The following is an 18,982-nucleotide window of genomic DNA, read 5'->3' as shown; positions in this document are numbered from 1 at the left end:
ATCGTAGAGGTCTGGCTTGTGTTGCATCTACTGGAGTCAAGCAGACTTCGTGCAAGCACCCGAAAACTGAAGCGCCTCGCCTTTCCACACTTCCTCGCTTGTTCATTGCTACACTGCATTCCCGCACGTTTGCTTGCCGTAATAAGGTAGTACGCGTCCAGCAGCCGCCCCTCAATTGGGCTTGTTCATGGCTTTGTTCTACTTATTTCTTACATCCATGGATCCTTGCATCCTTAGTAGCTAGACTCCTACAATTCTTCTGATAAGAAATTTACAATTCAACACAGCATCTTATCTTTACCATCTTACCAACGCCTGACTCTGAGCTTGACTCTCCCCTTTTGGTGCCTACAAACGAGTTCATTGAAACGAGCAGGCTCAAGACAAGCACCGAAGAAGGAAATGATTGCGTGCCTCCGGTCAATCCAGGCTCTGAAATTTCCACTCCGCAAAACCACAGCCAGAGAGAACGGCGACGCATGCCACTTTCACCAGAGAAGGAACTTCGAAACATGTCATCTGGGATCGTGCCCGGCAGCTGGGACGCTGAAAGCCCTAGCACAACCAAGACTCATGAGTACTATGAGCGAGATATTGAAACTCGAAAGGGCACGACTCGACATGCTCTAAAGGAATTCCATCACCCTAGAGAAATCTTCGATTTCTTCAGCAGTTCTGGCGAGGCTCAGCCGCAGTCGCTGAGAAGAGCTGAACCATCACTCACGACTGAGGAGGTTGGCTCATTTGGTTCACTGGTTGATTCAAAAACCGACAGTTTCACTCATCACACTAACATCGCTTAAGAGGAAAACCTTCAACTTCATCATCTTGTCGAAGATCTCCTGCAAAGGCTATCCGAACTCAATGAGAACAAACAGATTGCTGATGAAAAGGCAGACAGGCTTACGAAGAAATTCATGAGCATGGAGCATAGATTGAGCTCCCACATGGCCCTGGCGAGCAAGGCTAAAGAGCTGGCCGAGGAGAACCGTGTACTCAGAGAACAACTCAACGATGCCCAGTCCCACATATTCGGTCTCCAGCCCTACCGCAAGGATCTGACACCCGAAGAGGTTGGGCAGGTACGAGATCCGTTTCCCAATAACTACACACCTTTGTGTACAATTGCTAATGTTAGTCTAGGATTACGATGCTCTTGTTGAACACCCTTCTCAGCTGTCCACAGTTTAAACCAGTTCGCCAAAGACAAGCTAAGGAGATGGCCGTACAGCTTTCCGACATCCTCGGGATTTTCTCCCAGGGGGAGAATCTTCACAGTTGCTACCAAGACCTTACCGGCCTTGTTGTGTATGCCGCCATCAGATTATACGAAAAATTGCAAATCTCAACCAACCACTTCTATCTGGACATAAATTCCTTTCTTACCAGTGTTGGTTGAGAACTCCATCTAACGCCCAGGTTCATTGACTCATTCATGAGGCTTGACTGCAAGAACGTACTGCAGAATAGGAAGGGATTCAACCTGCAGAAACTTGACCCTCCAGCTTCCGAAGAAGACTTGTACCACAAACTGCACAGTATGTGCACCGTAGTACCAGCTTTGTATATGAGACAGGTCGGACAAGGATATGCCCTCAGGAGTCCTATCGTTGTTAGGAAGCAACAGATCTTGGTAGCTTGGGGTTCGGAGGAGCAGCGACGAGCTTGCCAAGACGATGGGTATTGAACACTTATTTCGCATTTGTTTGCGTTGAAGTCCTCAGAAGAAGGTTAACTATCTTTCTTCGAATGAGAGGTGATGCTTGATGGTTTAGGAATGACAGCACACCGTGGGACTAACCCATGACTGTTTACTTCATGGCAAGGGGCAAGAGATGTCCTGGGAAACATAGGAAGGTGACAGCTACAGGCCGGGAAACTTAACGTCGTCTATTTGCAGACAAACTGGGCTCCATAACAGGATTGGTGTGAGCAACTGATATGTGTGTCCTAGTATTTAACAAAGAAACCAATACGACATTGATTGTTGTGCCTCGCACGAGTCCTTGCGATAAAGATATCATTCCATCAAGATAAACTTTCTATACATAAGCCCAAGTCAGGGGCCCAGGCTGTTCACACAAGACACAGTAGAATGAATTATCAAGTCTCGATGCCGCACAGGCTCTAGACGTAAATTGTACAAGTGTGCTGCAAGCACACACACACACAGCTCCCTATGGCCTGCCATAACTAGGCATAAATAATATCCTAGGTATCCATAACACCAAGCTTACATGACGGAAATAGTCTGCGAAAAAAGTTAAGAAACAAATGAATGCGAAGAGGTCTTTTTGTGGCGAAGCAGGCAACATCAGTGAGGGAAAACAAGCCAGAAGAAAACAAAGTATAAAAAAGAAAAGAGCCCGTCTCTGCTTGTCGTCAGGAGAGCGGCGAGGTATCAGCACATTGTATATCCATCCTTTCTCCCTAGTTCACGCGTCGTCTCCGTCCTCAAGGTGATCCAACCTTGGGTGCTCTAGTTGTGATTACACATCTTCTTTCCCTCTAACCCCCTTTTCGGGTAGAACAACATTCATGAAAGAATCAGAAATACAAAGGAAGGGTATAAGAGGAACCTGTATAGGTCGGTCCGTTCATATTTCCACCGTCTCATATCGGTGTTCGGAGAGTCTTCGTCCTCTCAGTGCCGGGACGCCTTATCGTCGAACCCTACGTTGTAGCGTCCAAAATAAGCCCGGAAGTAGTCCTACTCCTCGTCCAGACTTCCCATCATGCCATTGCCTTTGCTGCCCTTGCGGCCAAGCTTTAGCATGCTGAATCTCTTGCGGACACTGCCCTTCTTGCTAGGGATCTTGTTCTCGACAGCCTTTTCGTTGCCGCCACCGAATTGCTGGTCGAAGCTCCCTCGGCTGCTAAACCCTCCCGGAGACTCAGGATGCTTCTCGTCATGAGATTGAGTGCGGAAAAAGCTATGCCGACGGTTGTGTTCTTTGCTTTGACTTCGGCTTAAGGAGCGGCTCAGGTTGCTCGCTGTTTCAATGTCAACAGCGGGCTCCTCAGGCTCAGTTGGCAACTCGGGTTCCTTCTTCTTGCTGCCACCAAGGAAACTGAGTCTTGTGCCTCGTTTTGAGACGGGCCTAATGACTGAAGCTTCCTCTGTGGTAACGCCGTTCACCGAAACCCCAATATTCTTATGTTTGGGGCTGGCCTCAGAAGAACGAGACGATCGTCTCCAAGTAGGAGAAGGTGTTGCAACCATTTCGCGTTGAGGCTGAGGAGGCGTGAAGTGTGCGATTTCCGATGCAAATGTACTCTCAAAGACTATAAGAAATTAGTTGTCTGAAACAGCCTGTGGTTAAAGTCCAACTTACACCTATGAAGCTCCTCATATCTACTGTTGAGAATTTCATTGGGACTTCGGGCGAACATGGCAAGGCACCTCTTGATCATGATAGCATGGTCGACGAGTGCCATCTTGATAGCGCTGTCTTGGGGTGTCAGTTCTACCTCTGATGCTTCCTGGTCCTCATCCTCTTCAGCATCATCGTTAACTTCCTTGGGCTCTGGCAGCAGTTGGCGGTAACAGGCTACACTACTTTCGGAAGTTGGGTTGACAGAAACGCTCACTGCATCGAGAAGAAGTTGAGCATGATCCCCGTTACCGTCAGCAACTCGATGCTCAAGGGCAGTCATTTCTTGGGTTTTGCGGACAATCCGCTCCAAGGCTGTCTCATGGGCGCTGAGTCTAATTTCCTGCGTGTCAACAACTTCGCTGCGACGAAGTATAGTAGGGAACGCATCAGCAGTTGTGAAAACTAGTTTCTCGGCAGAGTGCTCCTTAACAGGGCCATTTGTATTGCGTCGTGTGGAGATAGAAAAGGTCTGAGGATGGGATGATAAAAGAAAATCCCGAATTACTTGTGGCACTCGTGCGCGCTGGAAGACATGATGGCTGAGGTCGCGATGAGGAGTGACAGCTGAGATAACCAGGAACTGGCCTTCAACATCATCAACATCGCCCCCAGTGACAATTTGAGCAGCTGGATACTGCTCTTGCATGCGGTCTGTAAAAGCGGAAGCGCGTTCGCTTGGAGATCCCTCGTATATATACTCCTTGTCTCTGAGGTTAGCGTGGAATCCAAGTCCCTTGTAGACAACCTTGAAGTATTTAGGAACGAGTTTGTCAGTTTTGGAGATGGTCTCATATATCGTTGCGATCGCTCGTTCAGTCCTGGCCAGCTTGGAGAAATCGAAGATGTTGGTCTCGTACTGTGTTTGTAGTTCTTTATATGCTGCCAAAGCATGGCTCCATGACTCTCCCTCTTCAAAGTATTTGATCATGTCGAAGTAGAGTCTCTCTTTTCGCTCAAACTGAGTCTGTGCCGGAAATTCCGGGTCGGGCAGAGCAGAGGTCTGGCTAGCCGGATCCCACTCATACAGATCAGCATGCAGCCGTAGGGCCAAACCAGCTTCTGTGTGGTTCCGCGATTCGGCTTGCAGGTCTGCAAGCTGGTGCACATAGCGAACAAAGATCTCCTCCTTTTGCATATCGCGAAGGAATTCCATAAGCCGCAAACGATTAATGAGATGTGTTGCTTCGCCAGTATCCTCACTACTGTGAACTGCAACCAGGAGGTCGAGAAACTCATCTATAGTTCCAACGAACTCACGTAGAGCTGTGTACAACGGTTCGTCGGGAATTTCTGCCAAGGGCTCAAAACGTTCAAGTAGCTCGGGTATAAACAGTTTCTGGAGGGTGCTCTCAGTCAAAGGCTTCTCCTTGAAGAACAGATCCAATCGATCGATTGTCTCTGTCTGAATGATCGATAGATCCTCGCTCAAGGTCCATTCGCTGACAATCATAGTCTGTAGCACTTCGACAGCCATTCTTCGGAGACCTTCATGCACGCTGAGGCACAACTCGACGATAGGACCAACGAGTGCCGGTACATATTGAACTTGATATCCTCCCATCTTTGAGAGATTGTATCGGCTTCGTTCATCAGGAGTAGTCTCCCATCCGATCGCCTCCCAAGTGCGACGAAGGAGCTCAGCACCATGTTCTCGAACATCCCCCGCAATCTTCCACACTGCTCTTCGCTTCTGCTCAGGGAACGTCTCTAACGCGAGAGACGTACTGCCCACGAGTTTAAGGAGTGTGGTAAAGAAGAGCTTCCATAGCTCAGTATTAAAGCTCTCTGCTTCCTCTGGGTCGGGAAGGAAAGCTTCTAGCATTGTACCAGCGAGATACTCAAGTGTCCGCATAGTCGATTTGTGATGATGGATGTGTACACTCAACCAGCCCAGGGGATATGCTTCTCCCTTCAGTATGCTCATGTGTACCCTAAGAAGATTCTCTAATAGAGTAGTCAAGTCGTCCTCGGCAAGCTCCAGTTGCATGCCTGAGGGTGAATTAGATATTGCGGACAAAATAGCAGAAAGCTCGACCAAGGCTTCATCGAACTGAAGGTCTTCATTAACAGGTTTAGTAGGGAAAGGGTAGGACGATGGAAAAAGAAGAGAAAGGCGGTCTTTCGGCGTGCGGGGAGCAGCAAGAATCGCCAGGTAAGAATCGATTATTTTCGGAATGTGGTCCGGAATTTCTGAGCCGAGATAGTCGATCTGGCTCGCCAATATAGAACAGCATAGACGGATCTGGTCTCTCCATTGGTCGGTCACCTCTTCAGAATGACCCCAGTGAGGAGTGATCCATCGAACAGTGTTGGTGCTGAGGGCTAATTTTTGGTCAGGGTGGGCAAATAAGTCCAGCTTGCCATAATTGATAATCAGGACAAGCTTATACAGAACAAGTTTGCCCTTGACGTCTGTGCACGAGTCCATAAAGTCAATGGCAATATGCAATATTTCCTCTGTGGTCAGCAACCCAGCAAGTTCCGGTAGCCATGTGTGGAAATGCTGGACGGCGAGCGTCTGGGTTCCAACAAGTGCAGGGGCAGAGTTGCGCATCATCGCGTCAAGAGCCTTAAAGATGGCGCGGAGCTCGCGTGTAAAACCGGTGGTGTTGGATGTGATACCAATGCCAGCTTCTTTCTCCTTCTGCTGGGTTCTAGCATGTGTGATAAATTTAAGGATGTGCCTGACAACCTTGAAAGTAGCACGCAGCTTTCGGGCCGTCTCGGGCTCTGTTGGGTTCTGAAGGAGTCGTGTAAAAGATCGCATTAGACATGGAGTCGCAAAGGGATAATTGAATTGGTTCTCGGCATACTGATCAACCAATGGGCCTAGGTTGAATCTTCGGTCATGTACAATGCCTAATACTCTGACCAAGGCAGTGAAGACAAGATCCTCAAATTCATGACTTCCGGAGTACTCCACGAGGATTCCGAATAGACCATCAAGCACATCGCTGAGCAGCTTGACCACTTCGATTTCAGGCACAAAAATGAGTTGCCTAAGTACACCTGGAACCTCCTCTCGCTGAAGATCTCGCCACTTCAAGAGTCCTAGGATCACTCTGTCCTGTGAGAACCTTGTGCTGCAGAGATAGGTATCGATACGGAGCACAGCAAGGGGGCCAGTGACTTCCACAGGATGGTCATCTTTGCCTTGCGGGCTCCACGAGAGCGACAGATATCCGCCTTTTCCAGTTGGCCCAGGTTGTGCGGTAGAGGTATGCTCATCTATCTTGTAAAGCAGCAGACCGTGTAAACCATCCCTTATGAATGCCCCCTGGTCCCACAACGGCATGTGACCAATGGCAAATGGGGGGTTGGGCATATCAGAAACAAACATGACAACATGAGCTTGTGGGACTTCGTTAGGGGCCAGAGCAAGACGCAGTGTCTGATTCCAGGGCTCTCCTCGTTCCGTAGCTATCGATTTGAATGTGCTCAAAGCTTCTGTGTTGGAGGAGGCAAAGATACAGTTCTCAATTCGCTCTCCGGAGGTCTTTCTAACCTCGAGGGTTATCTGGAGGTTGTTTCCATGAACACTAGAGGGCATGGCCGTTGCGCTACCACCAAATCGAGACAGCAGGTTCTGTTTTCCCAGGGCAGCGTCAGTTAAGGTTAAGTAGATGTCAGAGCGAGGTCTTGTAGGGGCTCCGGAGAATCCCATCTTGCTTGTCTTTGTCACGCCTGAGAGCATCGTTGGAGTGGATTTTATGAGGATGTCAGCGTCTGAGTGATTAAAACTCTTGAGCTGAAGCTGCAATCGCTCACCCCTTCGGGACTTTTCATAGTGTCCAGAAGGGCTGTCCAATAATTCCTTGACCAGCGGATCCCAATCATCACCGGTATCCTTTTCGCCTGCATGCCTCGAAGATGTCGACCAGATATTAACAAGATGTTCGACCTCGTCATCTTGCTTCATGATTGGATTTAATCGTAGAATACCAAGGCCGATTGTGCGATCCGCAATCTGCACTCCATCTGGCGGGCTGCCAGTTTTTGAGCCTGCTGTACTTGGAGGTCCGGTGCCTTCTCGACTTTCGGCGCCGCTTGTTGAAAGTCGTTCGTCATTTTGCTCGGCAACGGCGTCCATCCGTGTCACAGGTGACCCTCTTGAAATGCCAGATCTTGAGCTCTTACCACCCCACATGAGGCTCCGTCTTGTTGACTTCATTCCGCCTGAAGATGTCGGTTTCATGTGGTCCCTCGAGTATGGAGCCGTTGGACCGGTGCCTGAGCGCGAGAGAGGCTGAGAGGGTATAATCTGCTGAGATGCTAGCACTTTGACAACCAGGAAGAGCTCTGTTTCTGCTGAAGGAACATCGCCCACGTCTTGTGAGGATAAATCTGTGAAAAGAGTCTTCGTCTGGGCATGCTTGGCCAGGTTGACGATTGTGCCCCCGGCAGGGATTTTTACTGTAAATCCTTCTGAAAGAGTAGTAGGCTGACCATATTGAGGTTTGCTGACGAGGTAAAAAACCAGTGAGGTCTCTTCAATCGAAGCACCGGCGAAGCCCTTGATGTCGACCATGAGATGGTGTAAAGCAGTCAATTCGGCAAGGGACTGTGGGGGCTCATCCAATAGACTCATCACAGACTGCAACTTGGTGACTTTGACAATACAATCGTCGGCTGTTAAGACCCTTCCCCGAGCTTCAGGGTCTCGCACAATAACTTCACCTCCACATAATTTATTCACCCTAACCAAGTCCCAGACGGTCCTTTCACGTAAACGATCGTATTCGTGTGCAGTAAGAACGTTATACAGAAACTGTTGCCGATGTAAGTTGAGGCCTGTAATAAGCTGAGAAAGTTGATCCAGTCGACTATATTGTCGGGAGAGTAGGAGCTCATGGAGGTTGGTGGAATGCCATTCTCGAAGACATGAGGCGATCTCGTCTATTAAGGGTTCCGATAGCGAAGTTGGTGTCTCGTCTCCGATCTTGAGCATTGGTACGGGTGCAGCAGGGCGTGGAGCGTTGGGATCTCTATCCACAGGTATTGATAGGCTTCCCAAGGTGCCATTAGGAAGTTCCTTGAAGGGCGTTCTGCCTTTGCTCGAGATCGTTGACCTATTTCCGTCTTTTCGGCTCTTGCGCGCTGAAATGTTCGTCACACCACTCTTGGCACTATCACTCGCGCGAGGCATATCACCATCCAAAGCTGGGCCATCGCTTGCTGCATCTTCGTTTTCATCACCCTCTTCGGGCTCTCCTAGCATCTCGCGAACCTCAACACAGCTTCGTGGGAAAATTCCGCTGAACACACGCGCCTCGAGTGTCTGGCCCTTGACAGAAGTCAGGCCAGCCAGCAGACTGGGAGGCGCTACGAGGTAGCCGCGCAGCCAGTTGCCGTCTGGTGTCTCTTCGATAATGTAGAGCTCATCGCCAATCTCGAGGGGAAGGTCGGCGGGACTCGAAGCTGGGAAAGGGTAGGTCGCGACGGCGAACGCGATGCGGGGAAGAGGCTGCCAGGGCATTGAATATCGTAGGGGACTGGTGCAGCTTATCGAAGAGTTCACAGCCGCCAGAGCTGGCGTAGTTGGAGGTTTCGCAGCTGGGGGTCGGCAGCGGCAAGAGGTGGGTATAAGCTTTAACGATTCGAGAGAAGGTCGGGTCAGGAGGTTATGAGTAGGGCGGTTGGTCTTTGTTGCACTACTGAACTCATCAAGAATTCAGATATCGGGAGCGCAGTGCCAGGAGCTGTCGTTAAACGTGTGCCCCGTTAATCAATCGCGGGCTCATGGATCTCGAAATTGGTCCCTGCAGCGCAGTTCCGAGAAGGACAGGATATGATATGGCGTTGAACAGGCGCAGGCACAGGCACAAGATAGGGAGGGTTTGGCTCGTGGTTAGTCGATTTTTGTTCGAATGCGCCGAGTTGATCCAAAGCGAGCGTTGTTGCTGAGTGAGCTGTTCAGTTTGGTTGGCAGGTCGCTCAAATCAAATTCGAACCCCCTGAGCAAACGCGAAATAGCTTGCGGCGGGTTTTGGCAAGGGTTCTAGATCGAGGGGTGGCCTCAGCCTTTTCGCGGGATGAATATGGATGGATGTTGGTTCGAGCGTAGGCTGCGAATGGAATAGGCAAGACAGGGTCGCCAAGAAGGGCAAAAGGAACGTCAAAGAATTGCCAGAAGAGAAGGGGACAATAAGAGAGAGTTGCTATTGTTGGATTGAAAGGGTAAAGTGCTAAATGGCACAAGTGATGAAACCAACGTTGAGATGGATCGTTATGTGCTAAAAGAGTCAAGAAAGTTGGGCTACAAGGGCTCTAGCATGATACCGTTCCAGGTCTCGGGAGGGGACAGAATGCGCCGGCTCTAGTCAAGGTCTGTAACAGTACCAACATATCTCTTACTGCATATATGGATCTCAATGTACTGGTCTAACAGATGTGAAGAATAATTGCTTTTTGAGCTTCTAGGATCATGCCCAATCTCAATTCCATCCCGTCTCCACTAGTGTCTGCGGTATGTGCTGCAAGTTAATGAGGTTGTGGATCGGCAACCCATGAATTTGGGGATTAGATGCAACTCGAGATTCTAGACGTGAAGAAAAGAAACGGGGCGGAATTAGCCATTAACATCAACGTACCGCTCCCCTGGAGACCTGCAGCCCTCTTTGCCCATTTTGCTCACGCTGCATGGGCGCCGTCTTACACACCACCAAGGTAACATTAATGAGACGACATCTTCAGCAACCTAAAAGCTTCTACGAATCCGTGCAAATTCTAATACGATAAATATTCAGATCAGACGAAATGCGAAATGTGCCCGGTTATCGAGTTGGCTCGTGCCAGTATAACCCACTCTCATCGACGGCCCGCGTACAAATCGTCTAGTACCTTACGCATCTATCTCCATCTATATGCAGGGTTCGCATTAACATTCCCAACCTCTGGCCCTTGGTCTATCATCAGCATGAATCATCGTGCAGATTTGATGCCCTTGCTTATTCGGGTTCCGCTGCCTGCCCAGACAGCCAGACTGCTATTGCATCGTGTGATATTCAAGCCACCGACTTTGATCAAAGGAATGCCCTGTCTTACATGATAGCCTCAAAGGGCCAACCAACCGCCAGCAACCAACTGGCCGGACATAAACGGAATCATATTTCCGGTGGTACAAAGACACCAATACTTCACCCACCTTCTGCCAGAGTGTCAACCCAGTTTGGGCGAACTCTCTCTTCGAGGGGAACCCGATGACCCAAAGTGAACAACTACCCTGCCATGCTGGAATTTTAAGCCTCCAATTCTGAGACAACCCACGGAACTCAGATCCGTGGTGAGAATGCTTTATACCACCCTTGCATCAACCCTGCATTAGGCTCAAAACTCTGCTATGTACCACGGTTAACCTCATCCTGCATGAGTGGCTTATGGTTTACAAAGAGGCGTGACTTTGGTATCGTAGATTCAGTGCCACCACAAGCATCTAAAACATCTGAAAACTTAGTCAAATCAGGACGAGCTATTTACCCAGTGAAGCTGTTCGTCTTCAACTTTTTATTTAAACACGTTGCATCCAGGATAGTGGCTATTCAAAACATAACGGCCTTTGTCAGGTGGGATACCAACATGTTCGCAATGACTCAATCATGCCAATACACACAATTTCAATGGAGCTTGAAATTACAGCGACACAAACTGCTATTTCTAGTTGGAAGGAATTTCCGTTCGAGATCGAAGCTTCATTGCATGTGTTCATTACATGTGTGATATGTGGAAGAAGAAATACTCAAGTTTGATATACTCAGTTACCCTGGACCAGTCTCCACAGAACTCTCAACACCTCTACATGCTGGGTCCAGTAATACAGAGCTCGACAAATTTGTTTAGCGACAGCATGTATATGACTGTAGTTATCGGGTGTGGCGAGTTGTGCCTTTGCTCTTTACTAACTATTGGTTTATGACTGCCGACTCAGGTTCAAATACCAAGCCTGACGGGCGTATTTACCTCATGTATGAGTACCTATGCAGCCCTGCATTCATTCAACACGCGTTTCTTTGAGCGTCCTCGGACTCGAAGAAATGTCAATGATGCCATCGGATCCGTAGTAGCGAAGGGTTTAGATCCCAATAGCAGCAAAAAGATAGATATTGGAATTGCCGGGGTGTTTGAGTGCAGCCGCCGGGTAGTTCCTCTATTATCGGCAGTCGACCATTGAATAATATCAAGACCCATGTCCTTAAGAGGAGAACCGTCGGGGGCAAACACCCACCTGACAGCCACGTCAAGTTGATCTATCCCCAATCAGATCCTTTACTACACCACGGGCTTCTGATCGTCGGTACTCAGACAAATTAGGATGGGGAACCAACCACCTTAGAGATACACCATGACAACACTCCATGAAACTTCTGACTTCGCATGTTATGTCAGGGCAATCGTTCCAACTTGCAGAAGAGGATAGTCAACTCACTTATCTTCTGAACGGTTCTTGAGTCTTATTCTAGCGCCTTACTGAATCAACTCACAAATAACACCACAGCCCATTCACCTCATAATCAGAGCAAACCCCCACACTGCAAGCTTCTCTCCAAGACTATGCGTTCGGCCATAATTCCCAATAAGGCAGCCCAAAGCACAACGTCCACGCTACGGCCGGGGATTTCTATATAACCCGCCAATTCAATGTTCTCATACAGCCTCGTGCCATCATAGGCCCTGCGGTTTAACGTAGTATCTCAGGCGGAGGTCCAAGAACGGCCAACTATAAGTTGGCAGTTTCCCAGCTGAAATATTGACCTCCGAGTCTTTGATCACCAGGCCAGAGCTACCGCCACATACCTGATATATTGTCCACCTCCAAGTATGCCTACCCTCTTATATCTGCCACTGAATACTGACTCCCGCTAGCAAGATGGTGCTCATTACTCAACTTCTATCGGGCCTTGCCCTTGCTTCAGGCATCCTTGCATCACCTATCGAGCGTCGTGCTGTTATTAACCACGATGCTGTCGTTGGGTTTCCGCAAACAGTTCCATCCAATACAGCTGGCTCACTCTATCTGAAGTACAAGCCTTACCTCAAGGTCTTCAACGGATGTGTGCCGTTCCCCGCGGTTGATAGTAATGGAAACACTGGGTATGTTAAGTTTAGACGTCCTTGGACTGGGGCTAACTTCGTTGTTAGTGGAGGCCTAGCCACAAGTGGCTCATCTAATGGAGGTTGCAGTAGCAGTCCCGGCCAGGTCTACGTACGAGGCGGGACTTACAATGGCCGCTACGGCATTATGTATTCTTGGTATATGCCAAAGGATTCACCCTCTCCCGGACTAGGACATCGCCACGACTGGGAAAACGCGGTGATATGGCTGTCTGGTGAAAGCACAAGTGCTACAGTTGTTGGCATGGCAGTTTCTCAACATGGAGGATATGACAAGAGAACTTCTGGTACATTCTCCGGAAACAGTCCCTTAGTGGGCTATACTGCCATCTGGCCTACCAACCACCAAATGATCTTCACCAACGACCAAGGTGGCCAGCAGCCGTTGATTGCCTGGGAGAGTTTGACCGCTGCGGCTCGTACAGCTTTGACAAACACTGACTTCGGCAGTGCCAACGTCCCCTTCAAGGACGGAAGCTTTGAGTCAAATCTGGACAAGGCAGCTGTCTGAAACCTCACACAGATTCTCATGTGTGCAAGAGATGTGCTGAAAGGGGATTGACAACGGTTCAAAGCCTCTAATCTGACAGATTCCTAATACACACGTGTTAATCGACAGCATAAGTCGGTATTCGCATAACGAATATCCTCTCAAAGAACTACATGTTGTTGCCTCATAATTGACCCTGCGTTGTTGTTAATGTGATGGTCGTTTGCCACTCTTTCTACCCATCCAATTACAATTATCGGAAAGCAACCTGCCAGTGAGAAGCTTCTTCACACCAATGAAACAGCCAACGACACTCACGAAATACGGTGGGCCGTTGACGGAACAAGCATGTGGGCCTTTCATCGTCGAAATAGATTCTCTGCGTGTTAGTTAAGCTCAAGCAGGGGTCCACCCAAAACAACAGAATGTGGTGATGACCTCTCTGGTAATCGCTGTAAAACCCTCTCGCACAATTCAAAGATACCCTGAAGTGGCGAGCAGATGCACGGTACGTTTGCCATTTTAAACCAATCGGCAATCCACGTTTGTTTTCAGCCATAGATGTTATCAGTGAAACTACCTACTCAACTTCAGGATTGATTCGCCGCACATAGCTCGGTTTTGCTATGACCCCCGCGCTGTGGATTGACATCATATTTGATGAGTGTATCTGATATTACTATCAACCACGCCGCCATCTTTGAGATCGACTTCTCGATTTTTTTTTTTTTTTGAATTTTTTTTTTAAATTCTTATTATCCCTTCCTCAAATTAGCCAAACTCAGCTGCAACAATTCATAGGTGCCTGCATCACCTGCCTTACCTTTTAGTCTTGCGCTTGCAATACACTTGGTGTTCTGTCATCTCGACGCATTCATATCATTTCGTCTGCACGCTGCAGAGACATTTCCCACAATTACCACCTTCACCGATCTTACAATTTAGCCATACGTTTATCAAGTGCTACCTTCAAATCATACCAAAGAATATACCGAGCTACAACAAAGAAACAAGCAAAATGGGGACACCGTTCATCAGTCTCCTCGAGCCTAGCAAGCTTGACGGATACAAACGCGGAGCGCCTCTCGAAGAGCAGCCATCGTCGATTTCACAGACTTTCCTGGATGCCATGGAAGTTCGCGAGCAAGTCTTTGTTAAGGAGCAAAATGTTCCGGCCGAGAATGAAGTTGATGACGATGATCCTCGTTCGTGCCACTGGGTTGTCTACGCCAGCGTCAACAAGGTCGAAGAGCTGGAGGTTCGCAATGAAGAGGGAAATGTGATACAACCTCGGAAGAGCTCGACACGCTCAACACCGATCGGAACCATCAGACTGGTACCGTTTCCTCACGACCCACACCCAGAGGACGGGGGCAAATACTGGAATGGGATTCTCCAAGACGATAATGGTAGCCAGAATGGACACAAGAATGGGCACAAGAAGATGAAGGCATCGTCGGGGATCAAGCCATATATCAAAGACCGGAAGACGACATTCCACAATGGCCAAGAGCCGTATGTAAAACTAGGACGACTGGCAGTGGTCAAAGAGTTCCGAGGACATGGCATCTCTGGACTTCTCGTCAATACAGTGCTCAGCTGGCTGAAAGCTCACCCGTCATACTTCAATCCCAACATCAAAGAAGTCGGCCTCGAACATCTCAATCCAGTCGGAGATGTCATGGTGATTCCCCAGTGGTCAGGACTCGTCTGCGTCCACGCGCAGAAGCAGGTGGTACAGCTTTGGAAGAAATGGGGATTTGAGGTAGATGAGGAGATGGGCACCTGGTGGGAAGAGGGTATGCCTCATGTTGGTATGTTTCAGCGCTTGGAGATTTCAGAGAAGATATCCCCTCTAGATTAGTTGCTCTCTATTCCCCAAAACAAGTCAACCATACCACTGCAGTCAGTTGAGAAGGGAAAGACAAAAAGTTGAGTTTTTTTCTCCAGAGACGAGACAGTCAGTTAAGTCGAACATGGAAAACCATAGAATTATAAACACAGACAGCTTTTGCTTATACATTGAATTTTAGTTCATTCACCTCTAAGGGAGCTCGACTTTTATTGAATCTAGAGCCACCTAAGAAAATCCCTAGCCGCGTTCCCAGACCCGATGAACGCAAAATGCAATTCTTGAAAGAAGCCGGAACACGCCAAAGCCAACCCTTCCAATCATGATACCGCCGTTGCACCTTTTATCGGTTGCTCTTGGCCACACGCTCCAACTCATCCTTCTTCTTGATAGCGTAAGAGTTGCTGGAACCCTTGGCAGCGTTGATCAGCTCCTCAGCAAGGCACTCAGCAATGGACTTGACGTTGCGGAAAGAGGCCTCGCGAGCACCAGTGGTGAGGAGAGAGATAGCCTGGTTAACTCGGCGGAGGGGAGAGACATCAACGGCTTGTCGTCGGACGGTACCGGCGGAACCAATTCGGGTAGAGTCTTCGCGAGGACCGCAGTTGACGATGGCGTCGACAGCGACCTGGATGGGGTTCTGATCGGTCATGAGGTGGATCTACCCCTGGTGTTAGCACTCTGTAAAGGCCAAGAAAAAAAAAATCCCCCCCTTCGTGGGCTTCTTAGGTTGGACGTACGATCTCGAAGGCGTGGGCGACAATTCGGACAGCCATGAGCTTCTTTCCGTTGTTGCGGCCGTGGTGCATCAGAGAGTTGGTCAATCGCTCAATGATGGGGCAGTTGGCCTTGCGGAATCGCTTTGTAGCATAACGGCCAGCAGTGTGGGTGACGTAGACGGGGTTTCGCAGGGAAATGTAGTCACTATTCGTAGGCCATCCGTCAGCATCCCGTTGCGCATAAGTGAAGTTTTTGAAGATAACTTCTTCAGAGTCAAAACGTACGTCAGGGAGATGTCGCGGACCTCGACATCGTAGTCCCACTTGTTGAAGAGCTTGACATTGCCAACCTCCTTGACAACATCCTTGGGGAGCACCTCATAGAGGGCGGAGTTCTCGACCTCGATCTCGCCGGCGTCAGACATTTTGGCTGTTGCAGTGGTCTCGGGACTGACGGGCTGCGGTTAGTACAGTTGTGATCGAAGTGGGAGGGAGTTCGAAATCGAAGTTTACAATGTGGGCGCAACTGAGATTCGAGAGAGACGATGGGAGGGCAGAATGTGCTTAGAGTGGGGCGAGTGCAACCAATCAGGGCAACCACCCGCCTCGGGTCAGGGTCGCACCTTCTTTTTTCTTAGGGCTCGGCTGCCCTGCAACATCTCGGGTGGCTCTTTCCACTTTCCAATCGCGCAGTGTCAATCGAGCGAGGTCTTCGGATTGAACACCACACTTTGTCTTGTCCAACCCAGACAACAGCACATCAGACAAAATGGTAAGTCCATGATGATGCCCCCCCTCTGCTGAGGCGGCGGACTTTACAAACATGAATTTTTGACTGACTTGGACATCAGGCCCCCGCCGCTGGAGCAAAGAAGCAAAAGAAGAAGTGGTATGTATAAGGCGTACCGTCATCGACGATGTTCAGAAACTTACGCATCTCCAAAGGTCCAAGGGAAAGGTCAAGGACAAGGCCCAACACGCCGTCGTTCTCGACAAGACCACCTCTGAGAAGCTCTACAAGGATGTGCAGTCTTACCGTCTCGTCACCATTGCCACCCTCGTCGACCGAATGAAGATCAACGGCTCTCTGGCACGACAGTGCCTTGCCGACCTCGAGGAGAAGGGCATCATCAAGCCTGTGGTCACTCACAGCAAGATGAAGATCTACAGTATGGCCTCCTCCCCCTTCTCGCACGAACATTCTGGCCCCGATGCGCTGTATCCGACCAACTGCTAACATGACTCCAGCCCGTGCCGTCGGTGGTTCTGACTAAATGCAATGAACGATAAACTTGAGTCTCACGATTGTGCGTCTGGGCGGCCTGGACGATAGACAGGCCGCATGGTCGGAGGGTGTTGCAAGGCGAAAAACAAAAGCCTGGTTTAGGACGCTATTCATGCTCGGTTAAGCATTGGGACGGAATCGCTTTAGCACATATGGCAACGGAATGAAAAATCTTCGAAACGACCAAACTATAGTTCCTTGTGATGTATAACCATGTGTCCCGATAGTATGGGGAGAGCTACTACTGTCTTATTTTCCACAACCATTCTGCAACTACTTAATGTTTGATAGCCCGCTAACATTTGGTTGAGGTATGAGCGCTTGTTGGACCAAGGCTTGACTGAACGATATTTGATATTGTAAACCCAACAGCCGTTGCATACAATTTGTCGAGGGTTACCTGGTCACCCGCACATGTGATAAGTTGATTCACTGGAGCAGGCGGCCGTTGCTCTGGCGTCCTCAATCACCTTTGTCAAAGGCTCATGTAGAAATCATTGTCAATGTGTTCCCTTTTGACTCAGAGATCTGGGTTTGGTCACCGAAATTGCCATGCTGGCTTGCAATTGAACTTGGGGCCTCCGACAAAACTGAAATTCGACAGTATGATCACTGTCGACCTAAAAGATCTAACAGTGATTCTTTCCAGAGCACATCTCTTATGATCGTGATCAAACAGCGTGTGACTGCACTACAAGTTGTTTCATGCTAAAGCGACTGATGAGTCCGCTTGCCAGCGAGGCAGGTCAGTGAGGCTTGCGAAAAATGACTGCCAAATTGTGGCCGGGAGCTGTTGAAATCACGACTTTTCTGGTCCTTTGCACAAGTAGGAGAATTGGTATTCAATTTGCAGCCTTCAGCACTTCACCAGGAACTTCATCGCTTTCCATCTCACTCTACAGTAGCTCAACGATGCGTTCCGTTTCTGGACTAAGACAAACACTTCATATGCTACAGCCTGATGAGATATGAAGTAAAAGTCTCTGTCAGCACCCTGCAACCGCCCCCAGAGATATCGAGTCATGTCGCTGGTTTTGGTTCCTTGGATATTGTTTTAGCACCCAGTACTGCCAGTGTAGCCTTGTTTCTCCCCGAGAATTCAGTTCCAGCCTAACATACAATTACCAAGCTGTCAAAAAGACAAGGCTCTCGCATTGGTAGTCTAGCATCATGCGCAAGAATAAAATGCGTTGTTGTTGAAGCTGTTCGATATGTAGCACGTGACCTTAGAAACGCAGATTTGATAACCACGTGCTACTATGTTGAAACATGTTCATTATTTTCGCTGCACTGATGAGGTTCATAGAAGAAGCTCTTGGAGCACAGCATACGAACGCGTGGTTGCTGTAGGTTGTGTTAATATATATGTTGATTCGGAAAGGCATCGAGTGCACAATCCCCTGAAAACAATTGAGGCAGTCCTCTTGCCATGACTTTCGCTTGGTGACCAGGGAGGGAATACACCCGAGAATGGACGCAGGTAATACACTCTAACCTAGATGGGATGTAGCCGTTTGGTCTGCGGACAGATAGTCCATGGCATGTATATTTTCACATCGGCTATCCGTGGACGAACGGCAGAGGTTTGGCCACTGATATAACCAAACGACCGTGAAATTGAAAGACCGGACAGCCTGGATACGGTAGGGCAACAGGTATAACGTCAGTGATGGTGTCTGGTTCACCTTCGTGGCAGCGCGGCGTCGAAAAATTGCAATCTTCAAAACGGAAGACAGGAGACTGGACACCGTGGTTTCTGTCCTTTTCGAGAGGTCGGTTTTTATAGGTCCATGGCTCCAAAGAGGGTCATCAGAAACATTTGGCAAGATCCTGAACGGTTTATAGTTAATTGTTCAAAATGGCCCTATATTAAGTCTCTAGAATGAGAAGACAGAGCATAAAATCATTAGGTTTATAATCATGAAGTTGTCGAATACTACTTACTGTTCATGGATTGGATTGCCTCGAGGAAACGGGCGTCCCGAGAGATAAGCTAGGGACAAACGACCATAACTGGAGAGAAAAAAAAGTTAGGTAGCCGAATCTGCATGACGATAAGCCCTTGTTCATACTGTACAGTACAGTGCATTTCAAAGGAGACACGAGTGAGGCGGTGGCGGATTCTTCATTCGGCTCAAAGGGTATGAGCTT

At 48.9% G+C, this 18,982-nt stretch overlaps 6 protein-coding genes across 7 annotated transcripts; 4 read left to right on the top strand and 2 right to left on the bottom strand.

Moving 5' to 3' along the window:
• The first annotated feature begins 251 nt into the window (after positions 1-251).
• Positions 252-1,999, top strand: FOIG_03641 (uncharacterized protein). Its single transcript, XM_031201608.1, has 3 exons — positions 252-747; positions 805-1,082; positions 1,466-1,999. The coding sequence occupies exons 1-3, from the start codon at positions 480-482 to the stop codon at positions 1,685-1,687; spliced, it is 768 nt and encodes a 255-aa protein (XP_031069132.1). The 5' UTR covers positions 252-479; the 3' UTR covers positions 1,688-1,999.
• FOIG_03640 (uncharacterized protein) lies at positions 1,946-9,596 on the bottom strand (the record flags this gene model as incomplete). 2 transcript variants are annotated; one of them, XM_031201606.1, is made up of 2 exons in its annotated part: positions 1,946-3,285; positions 3,336-9,596. In XM_031201606.1, the coding sequence occupies 2 exons, from the start codon at positions 8,851-8,853 to the stop codon at positions 2,711-2,713; spliced, it is 6,093 nt and encodes a 2,030-aa protein (XP_031069130.1). The 2 variants fall into 2 exon arrangements, with proteins under 2 accessions (XP_031069130.1, XP_031069131.1); XM_031201607.1 differs by lacking the exon at positions 1,946-3,285 and having other exon boundaries at positions 3,371-3,483; positions 3,561-8,853.
• Positions 9,597-12,240: 2,644 nt separating this feature from the next.
• On the top strand, positions 12,241-13,227 carry FOIG_03639 (uncharacterized protein; the record flags this gene model as incomplete). Its single annotated transcript, XM_031201605.1, has 2 exons — positions 12,241-12,464; positions 12,513-13,227. The coding sequence occupies 2 exons, from the start codon at positions 12,241-12,243 to the stop codon at positions 12,994-12,996; spliced, it is 708 nt and encodes a 235-aa protein (XP_031069129.1). The 3' UTR covers positions 12,997-13,227.
• Positions 13,228-13,643: 416 nt separating this feature from the next.
• FOIG_03637 (40S ribosomal protein S5) lies at positions 13,644-16,114 on the bottom strand. Its single transcript, XM_031201603.1, has 3 exons — positions 15,832-16,114; positions 15,568-15,751; positions 13,644-15,488 (listed from the first exon to the last, which is right to left on the bottom strand). Exons 1-3 carry the CDS (start codon positions 15,969-15,971, stop codon positions 15,171-15,173), a joined length of 642 nt encoding a protein of 213 aa, XP_031069127.1. The 5' UTR covers positions 15,972-16,114; the 3' UTR covers positions 13,644-15,170.
• On the top strand, positions 13,994-14,839 carry FOIG_03638 (uncharacterized protein; the record flags this gene model as incomplete). The annotated part of the gene is made up of 1 exon (XM_031201604.1): positions 13,994-14,839. One exon carries the CDS (start codon positions 13,994-13,996, stop codon positions 14,837-14,839), a length of 846 nt encoding a protein of 281 aa, XP_031069128.1.
• Positions 16,115-16,189: 75 nt separating the features above from the next.
• On the top strand, positions 16,190-17,208 carry FOIG_03636 (S25 ribosomal protein). Its single transcript, XM_031201602.1, has 4 exons — positions 16,190-16,318; positions 16,398-16,435; positions 16,492-16,715; positions 16,795-17,208. Exons 1-4 carry the CDS (start codon positions 16,316-16,318, stop codon positions 16,818-16,820), a joined length of 291 nt encoding a protein of 96 aa, XP_031069126.1. The 5' UTR covers positions 16,190-16,315; the 3' UTR covers positions 16,821-17,208.
• Positions 17,209-18,982: the final 1,774 nt, after the last annotated feature.

This window comes from Fusarium odoratissimum, assembly GCF_000260195.1.
Source record: "Fusarium odoratissimum NRRL 54006 unplaced genomic scaffold supercont1.4, whole genome shotgun sequence".
Classification (NCBI taxonomy): domain Eukaryota; kingdom Fungi; phylum Ascomycota; class Sordariomycetes; order Hypocreales; family Nectriaceae; genus Fusarium; species Fusarium odoratissimum.
Note: the sequence above shows the minus strand (reverse complement) of the source record. Positions and strands in the feature narration are given on the sequence as shown.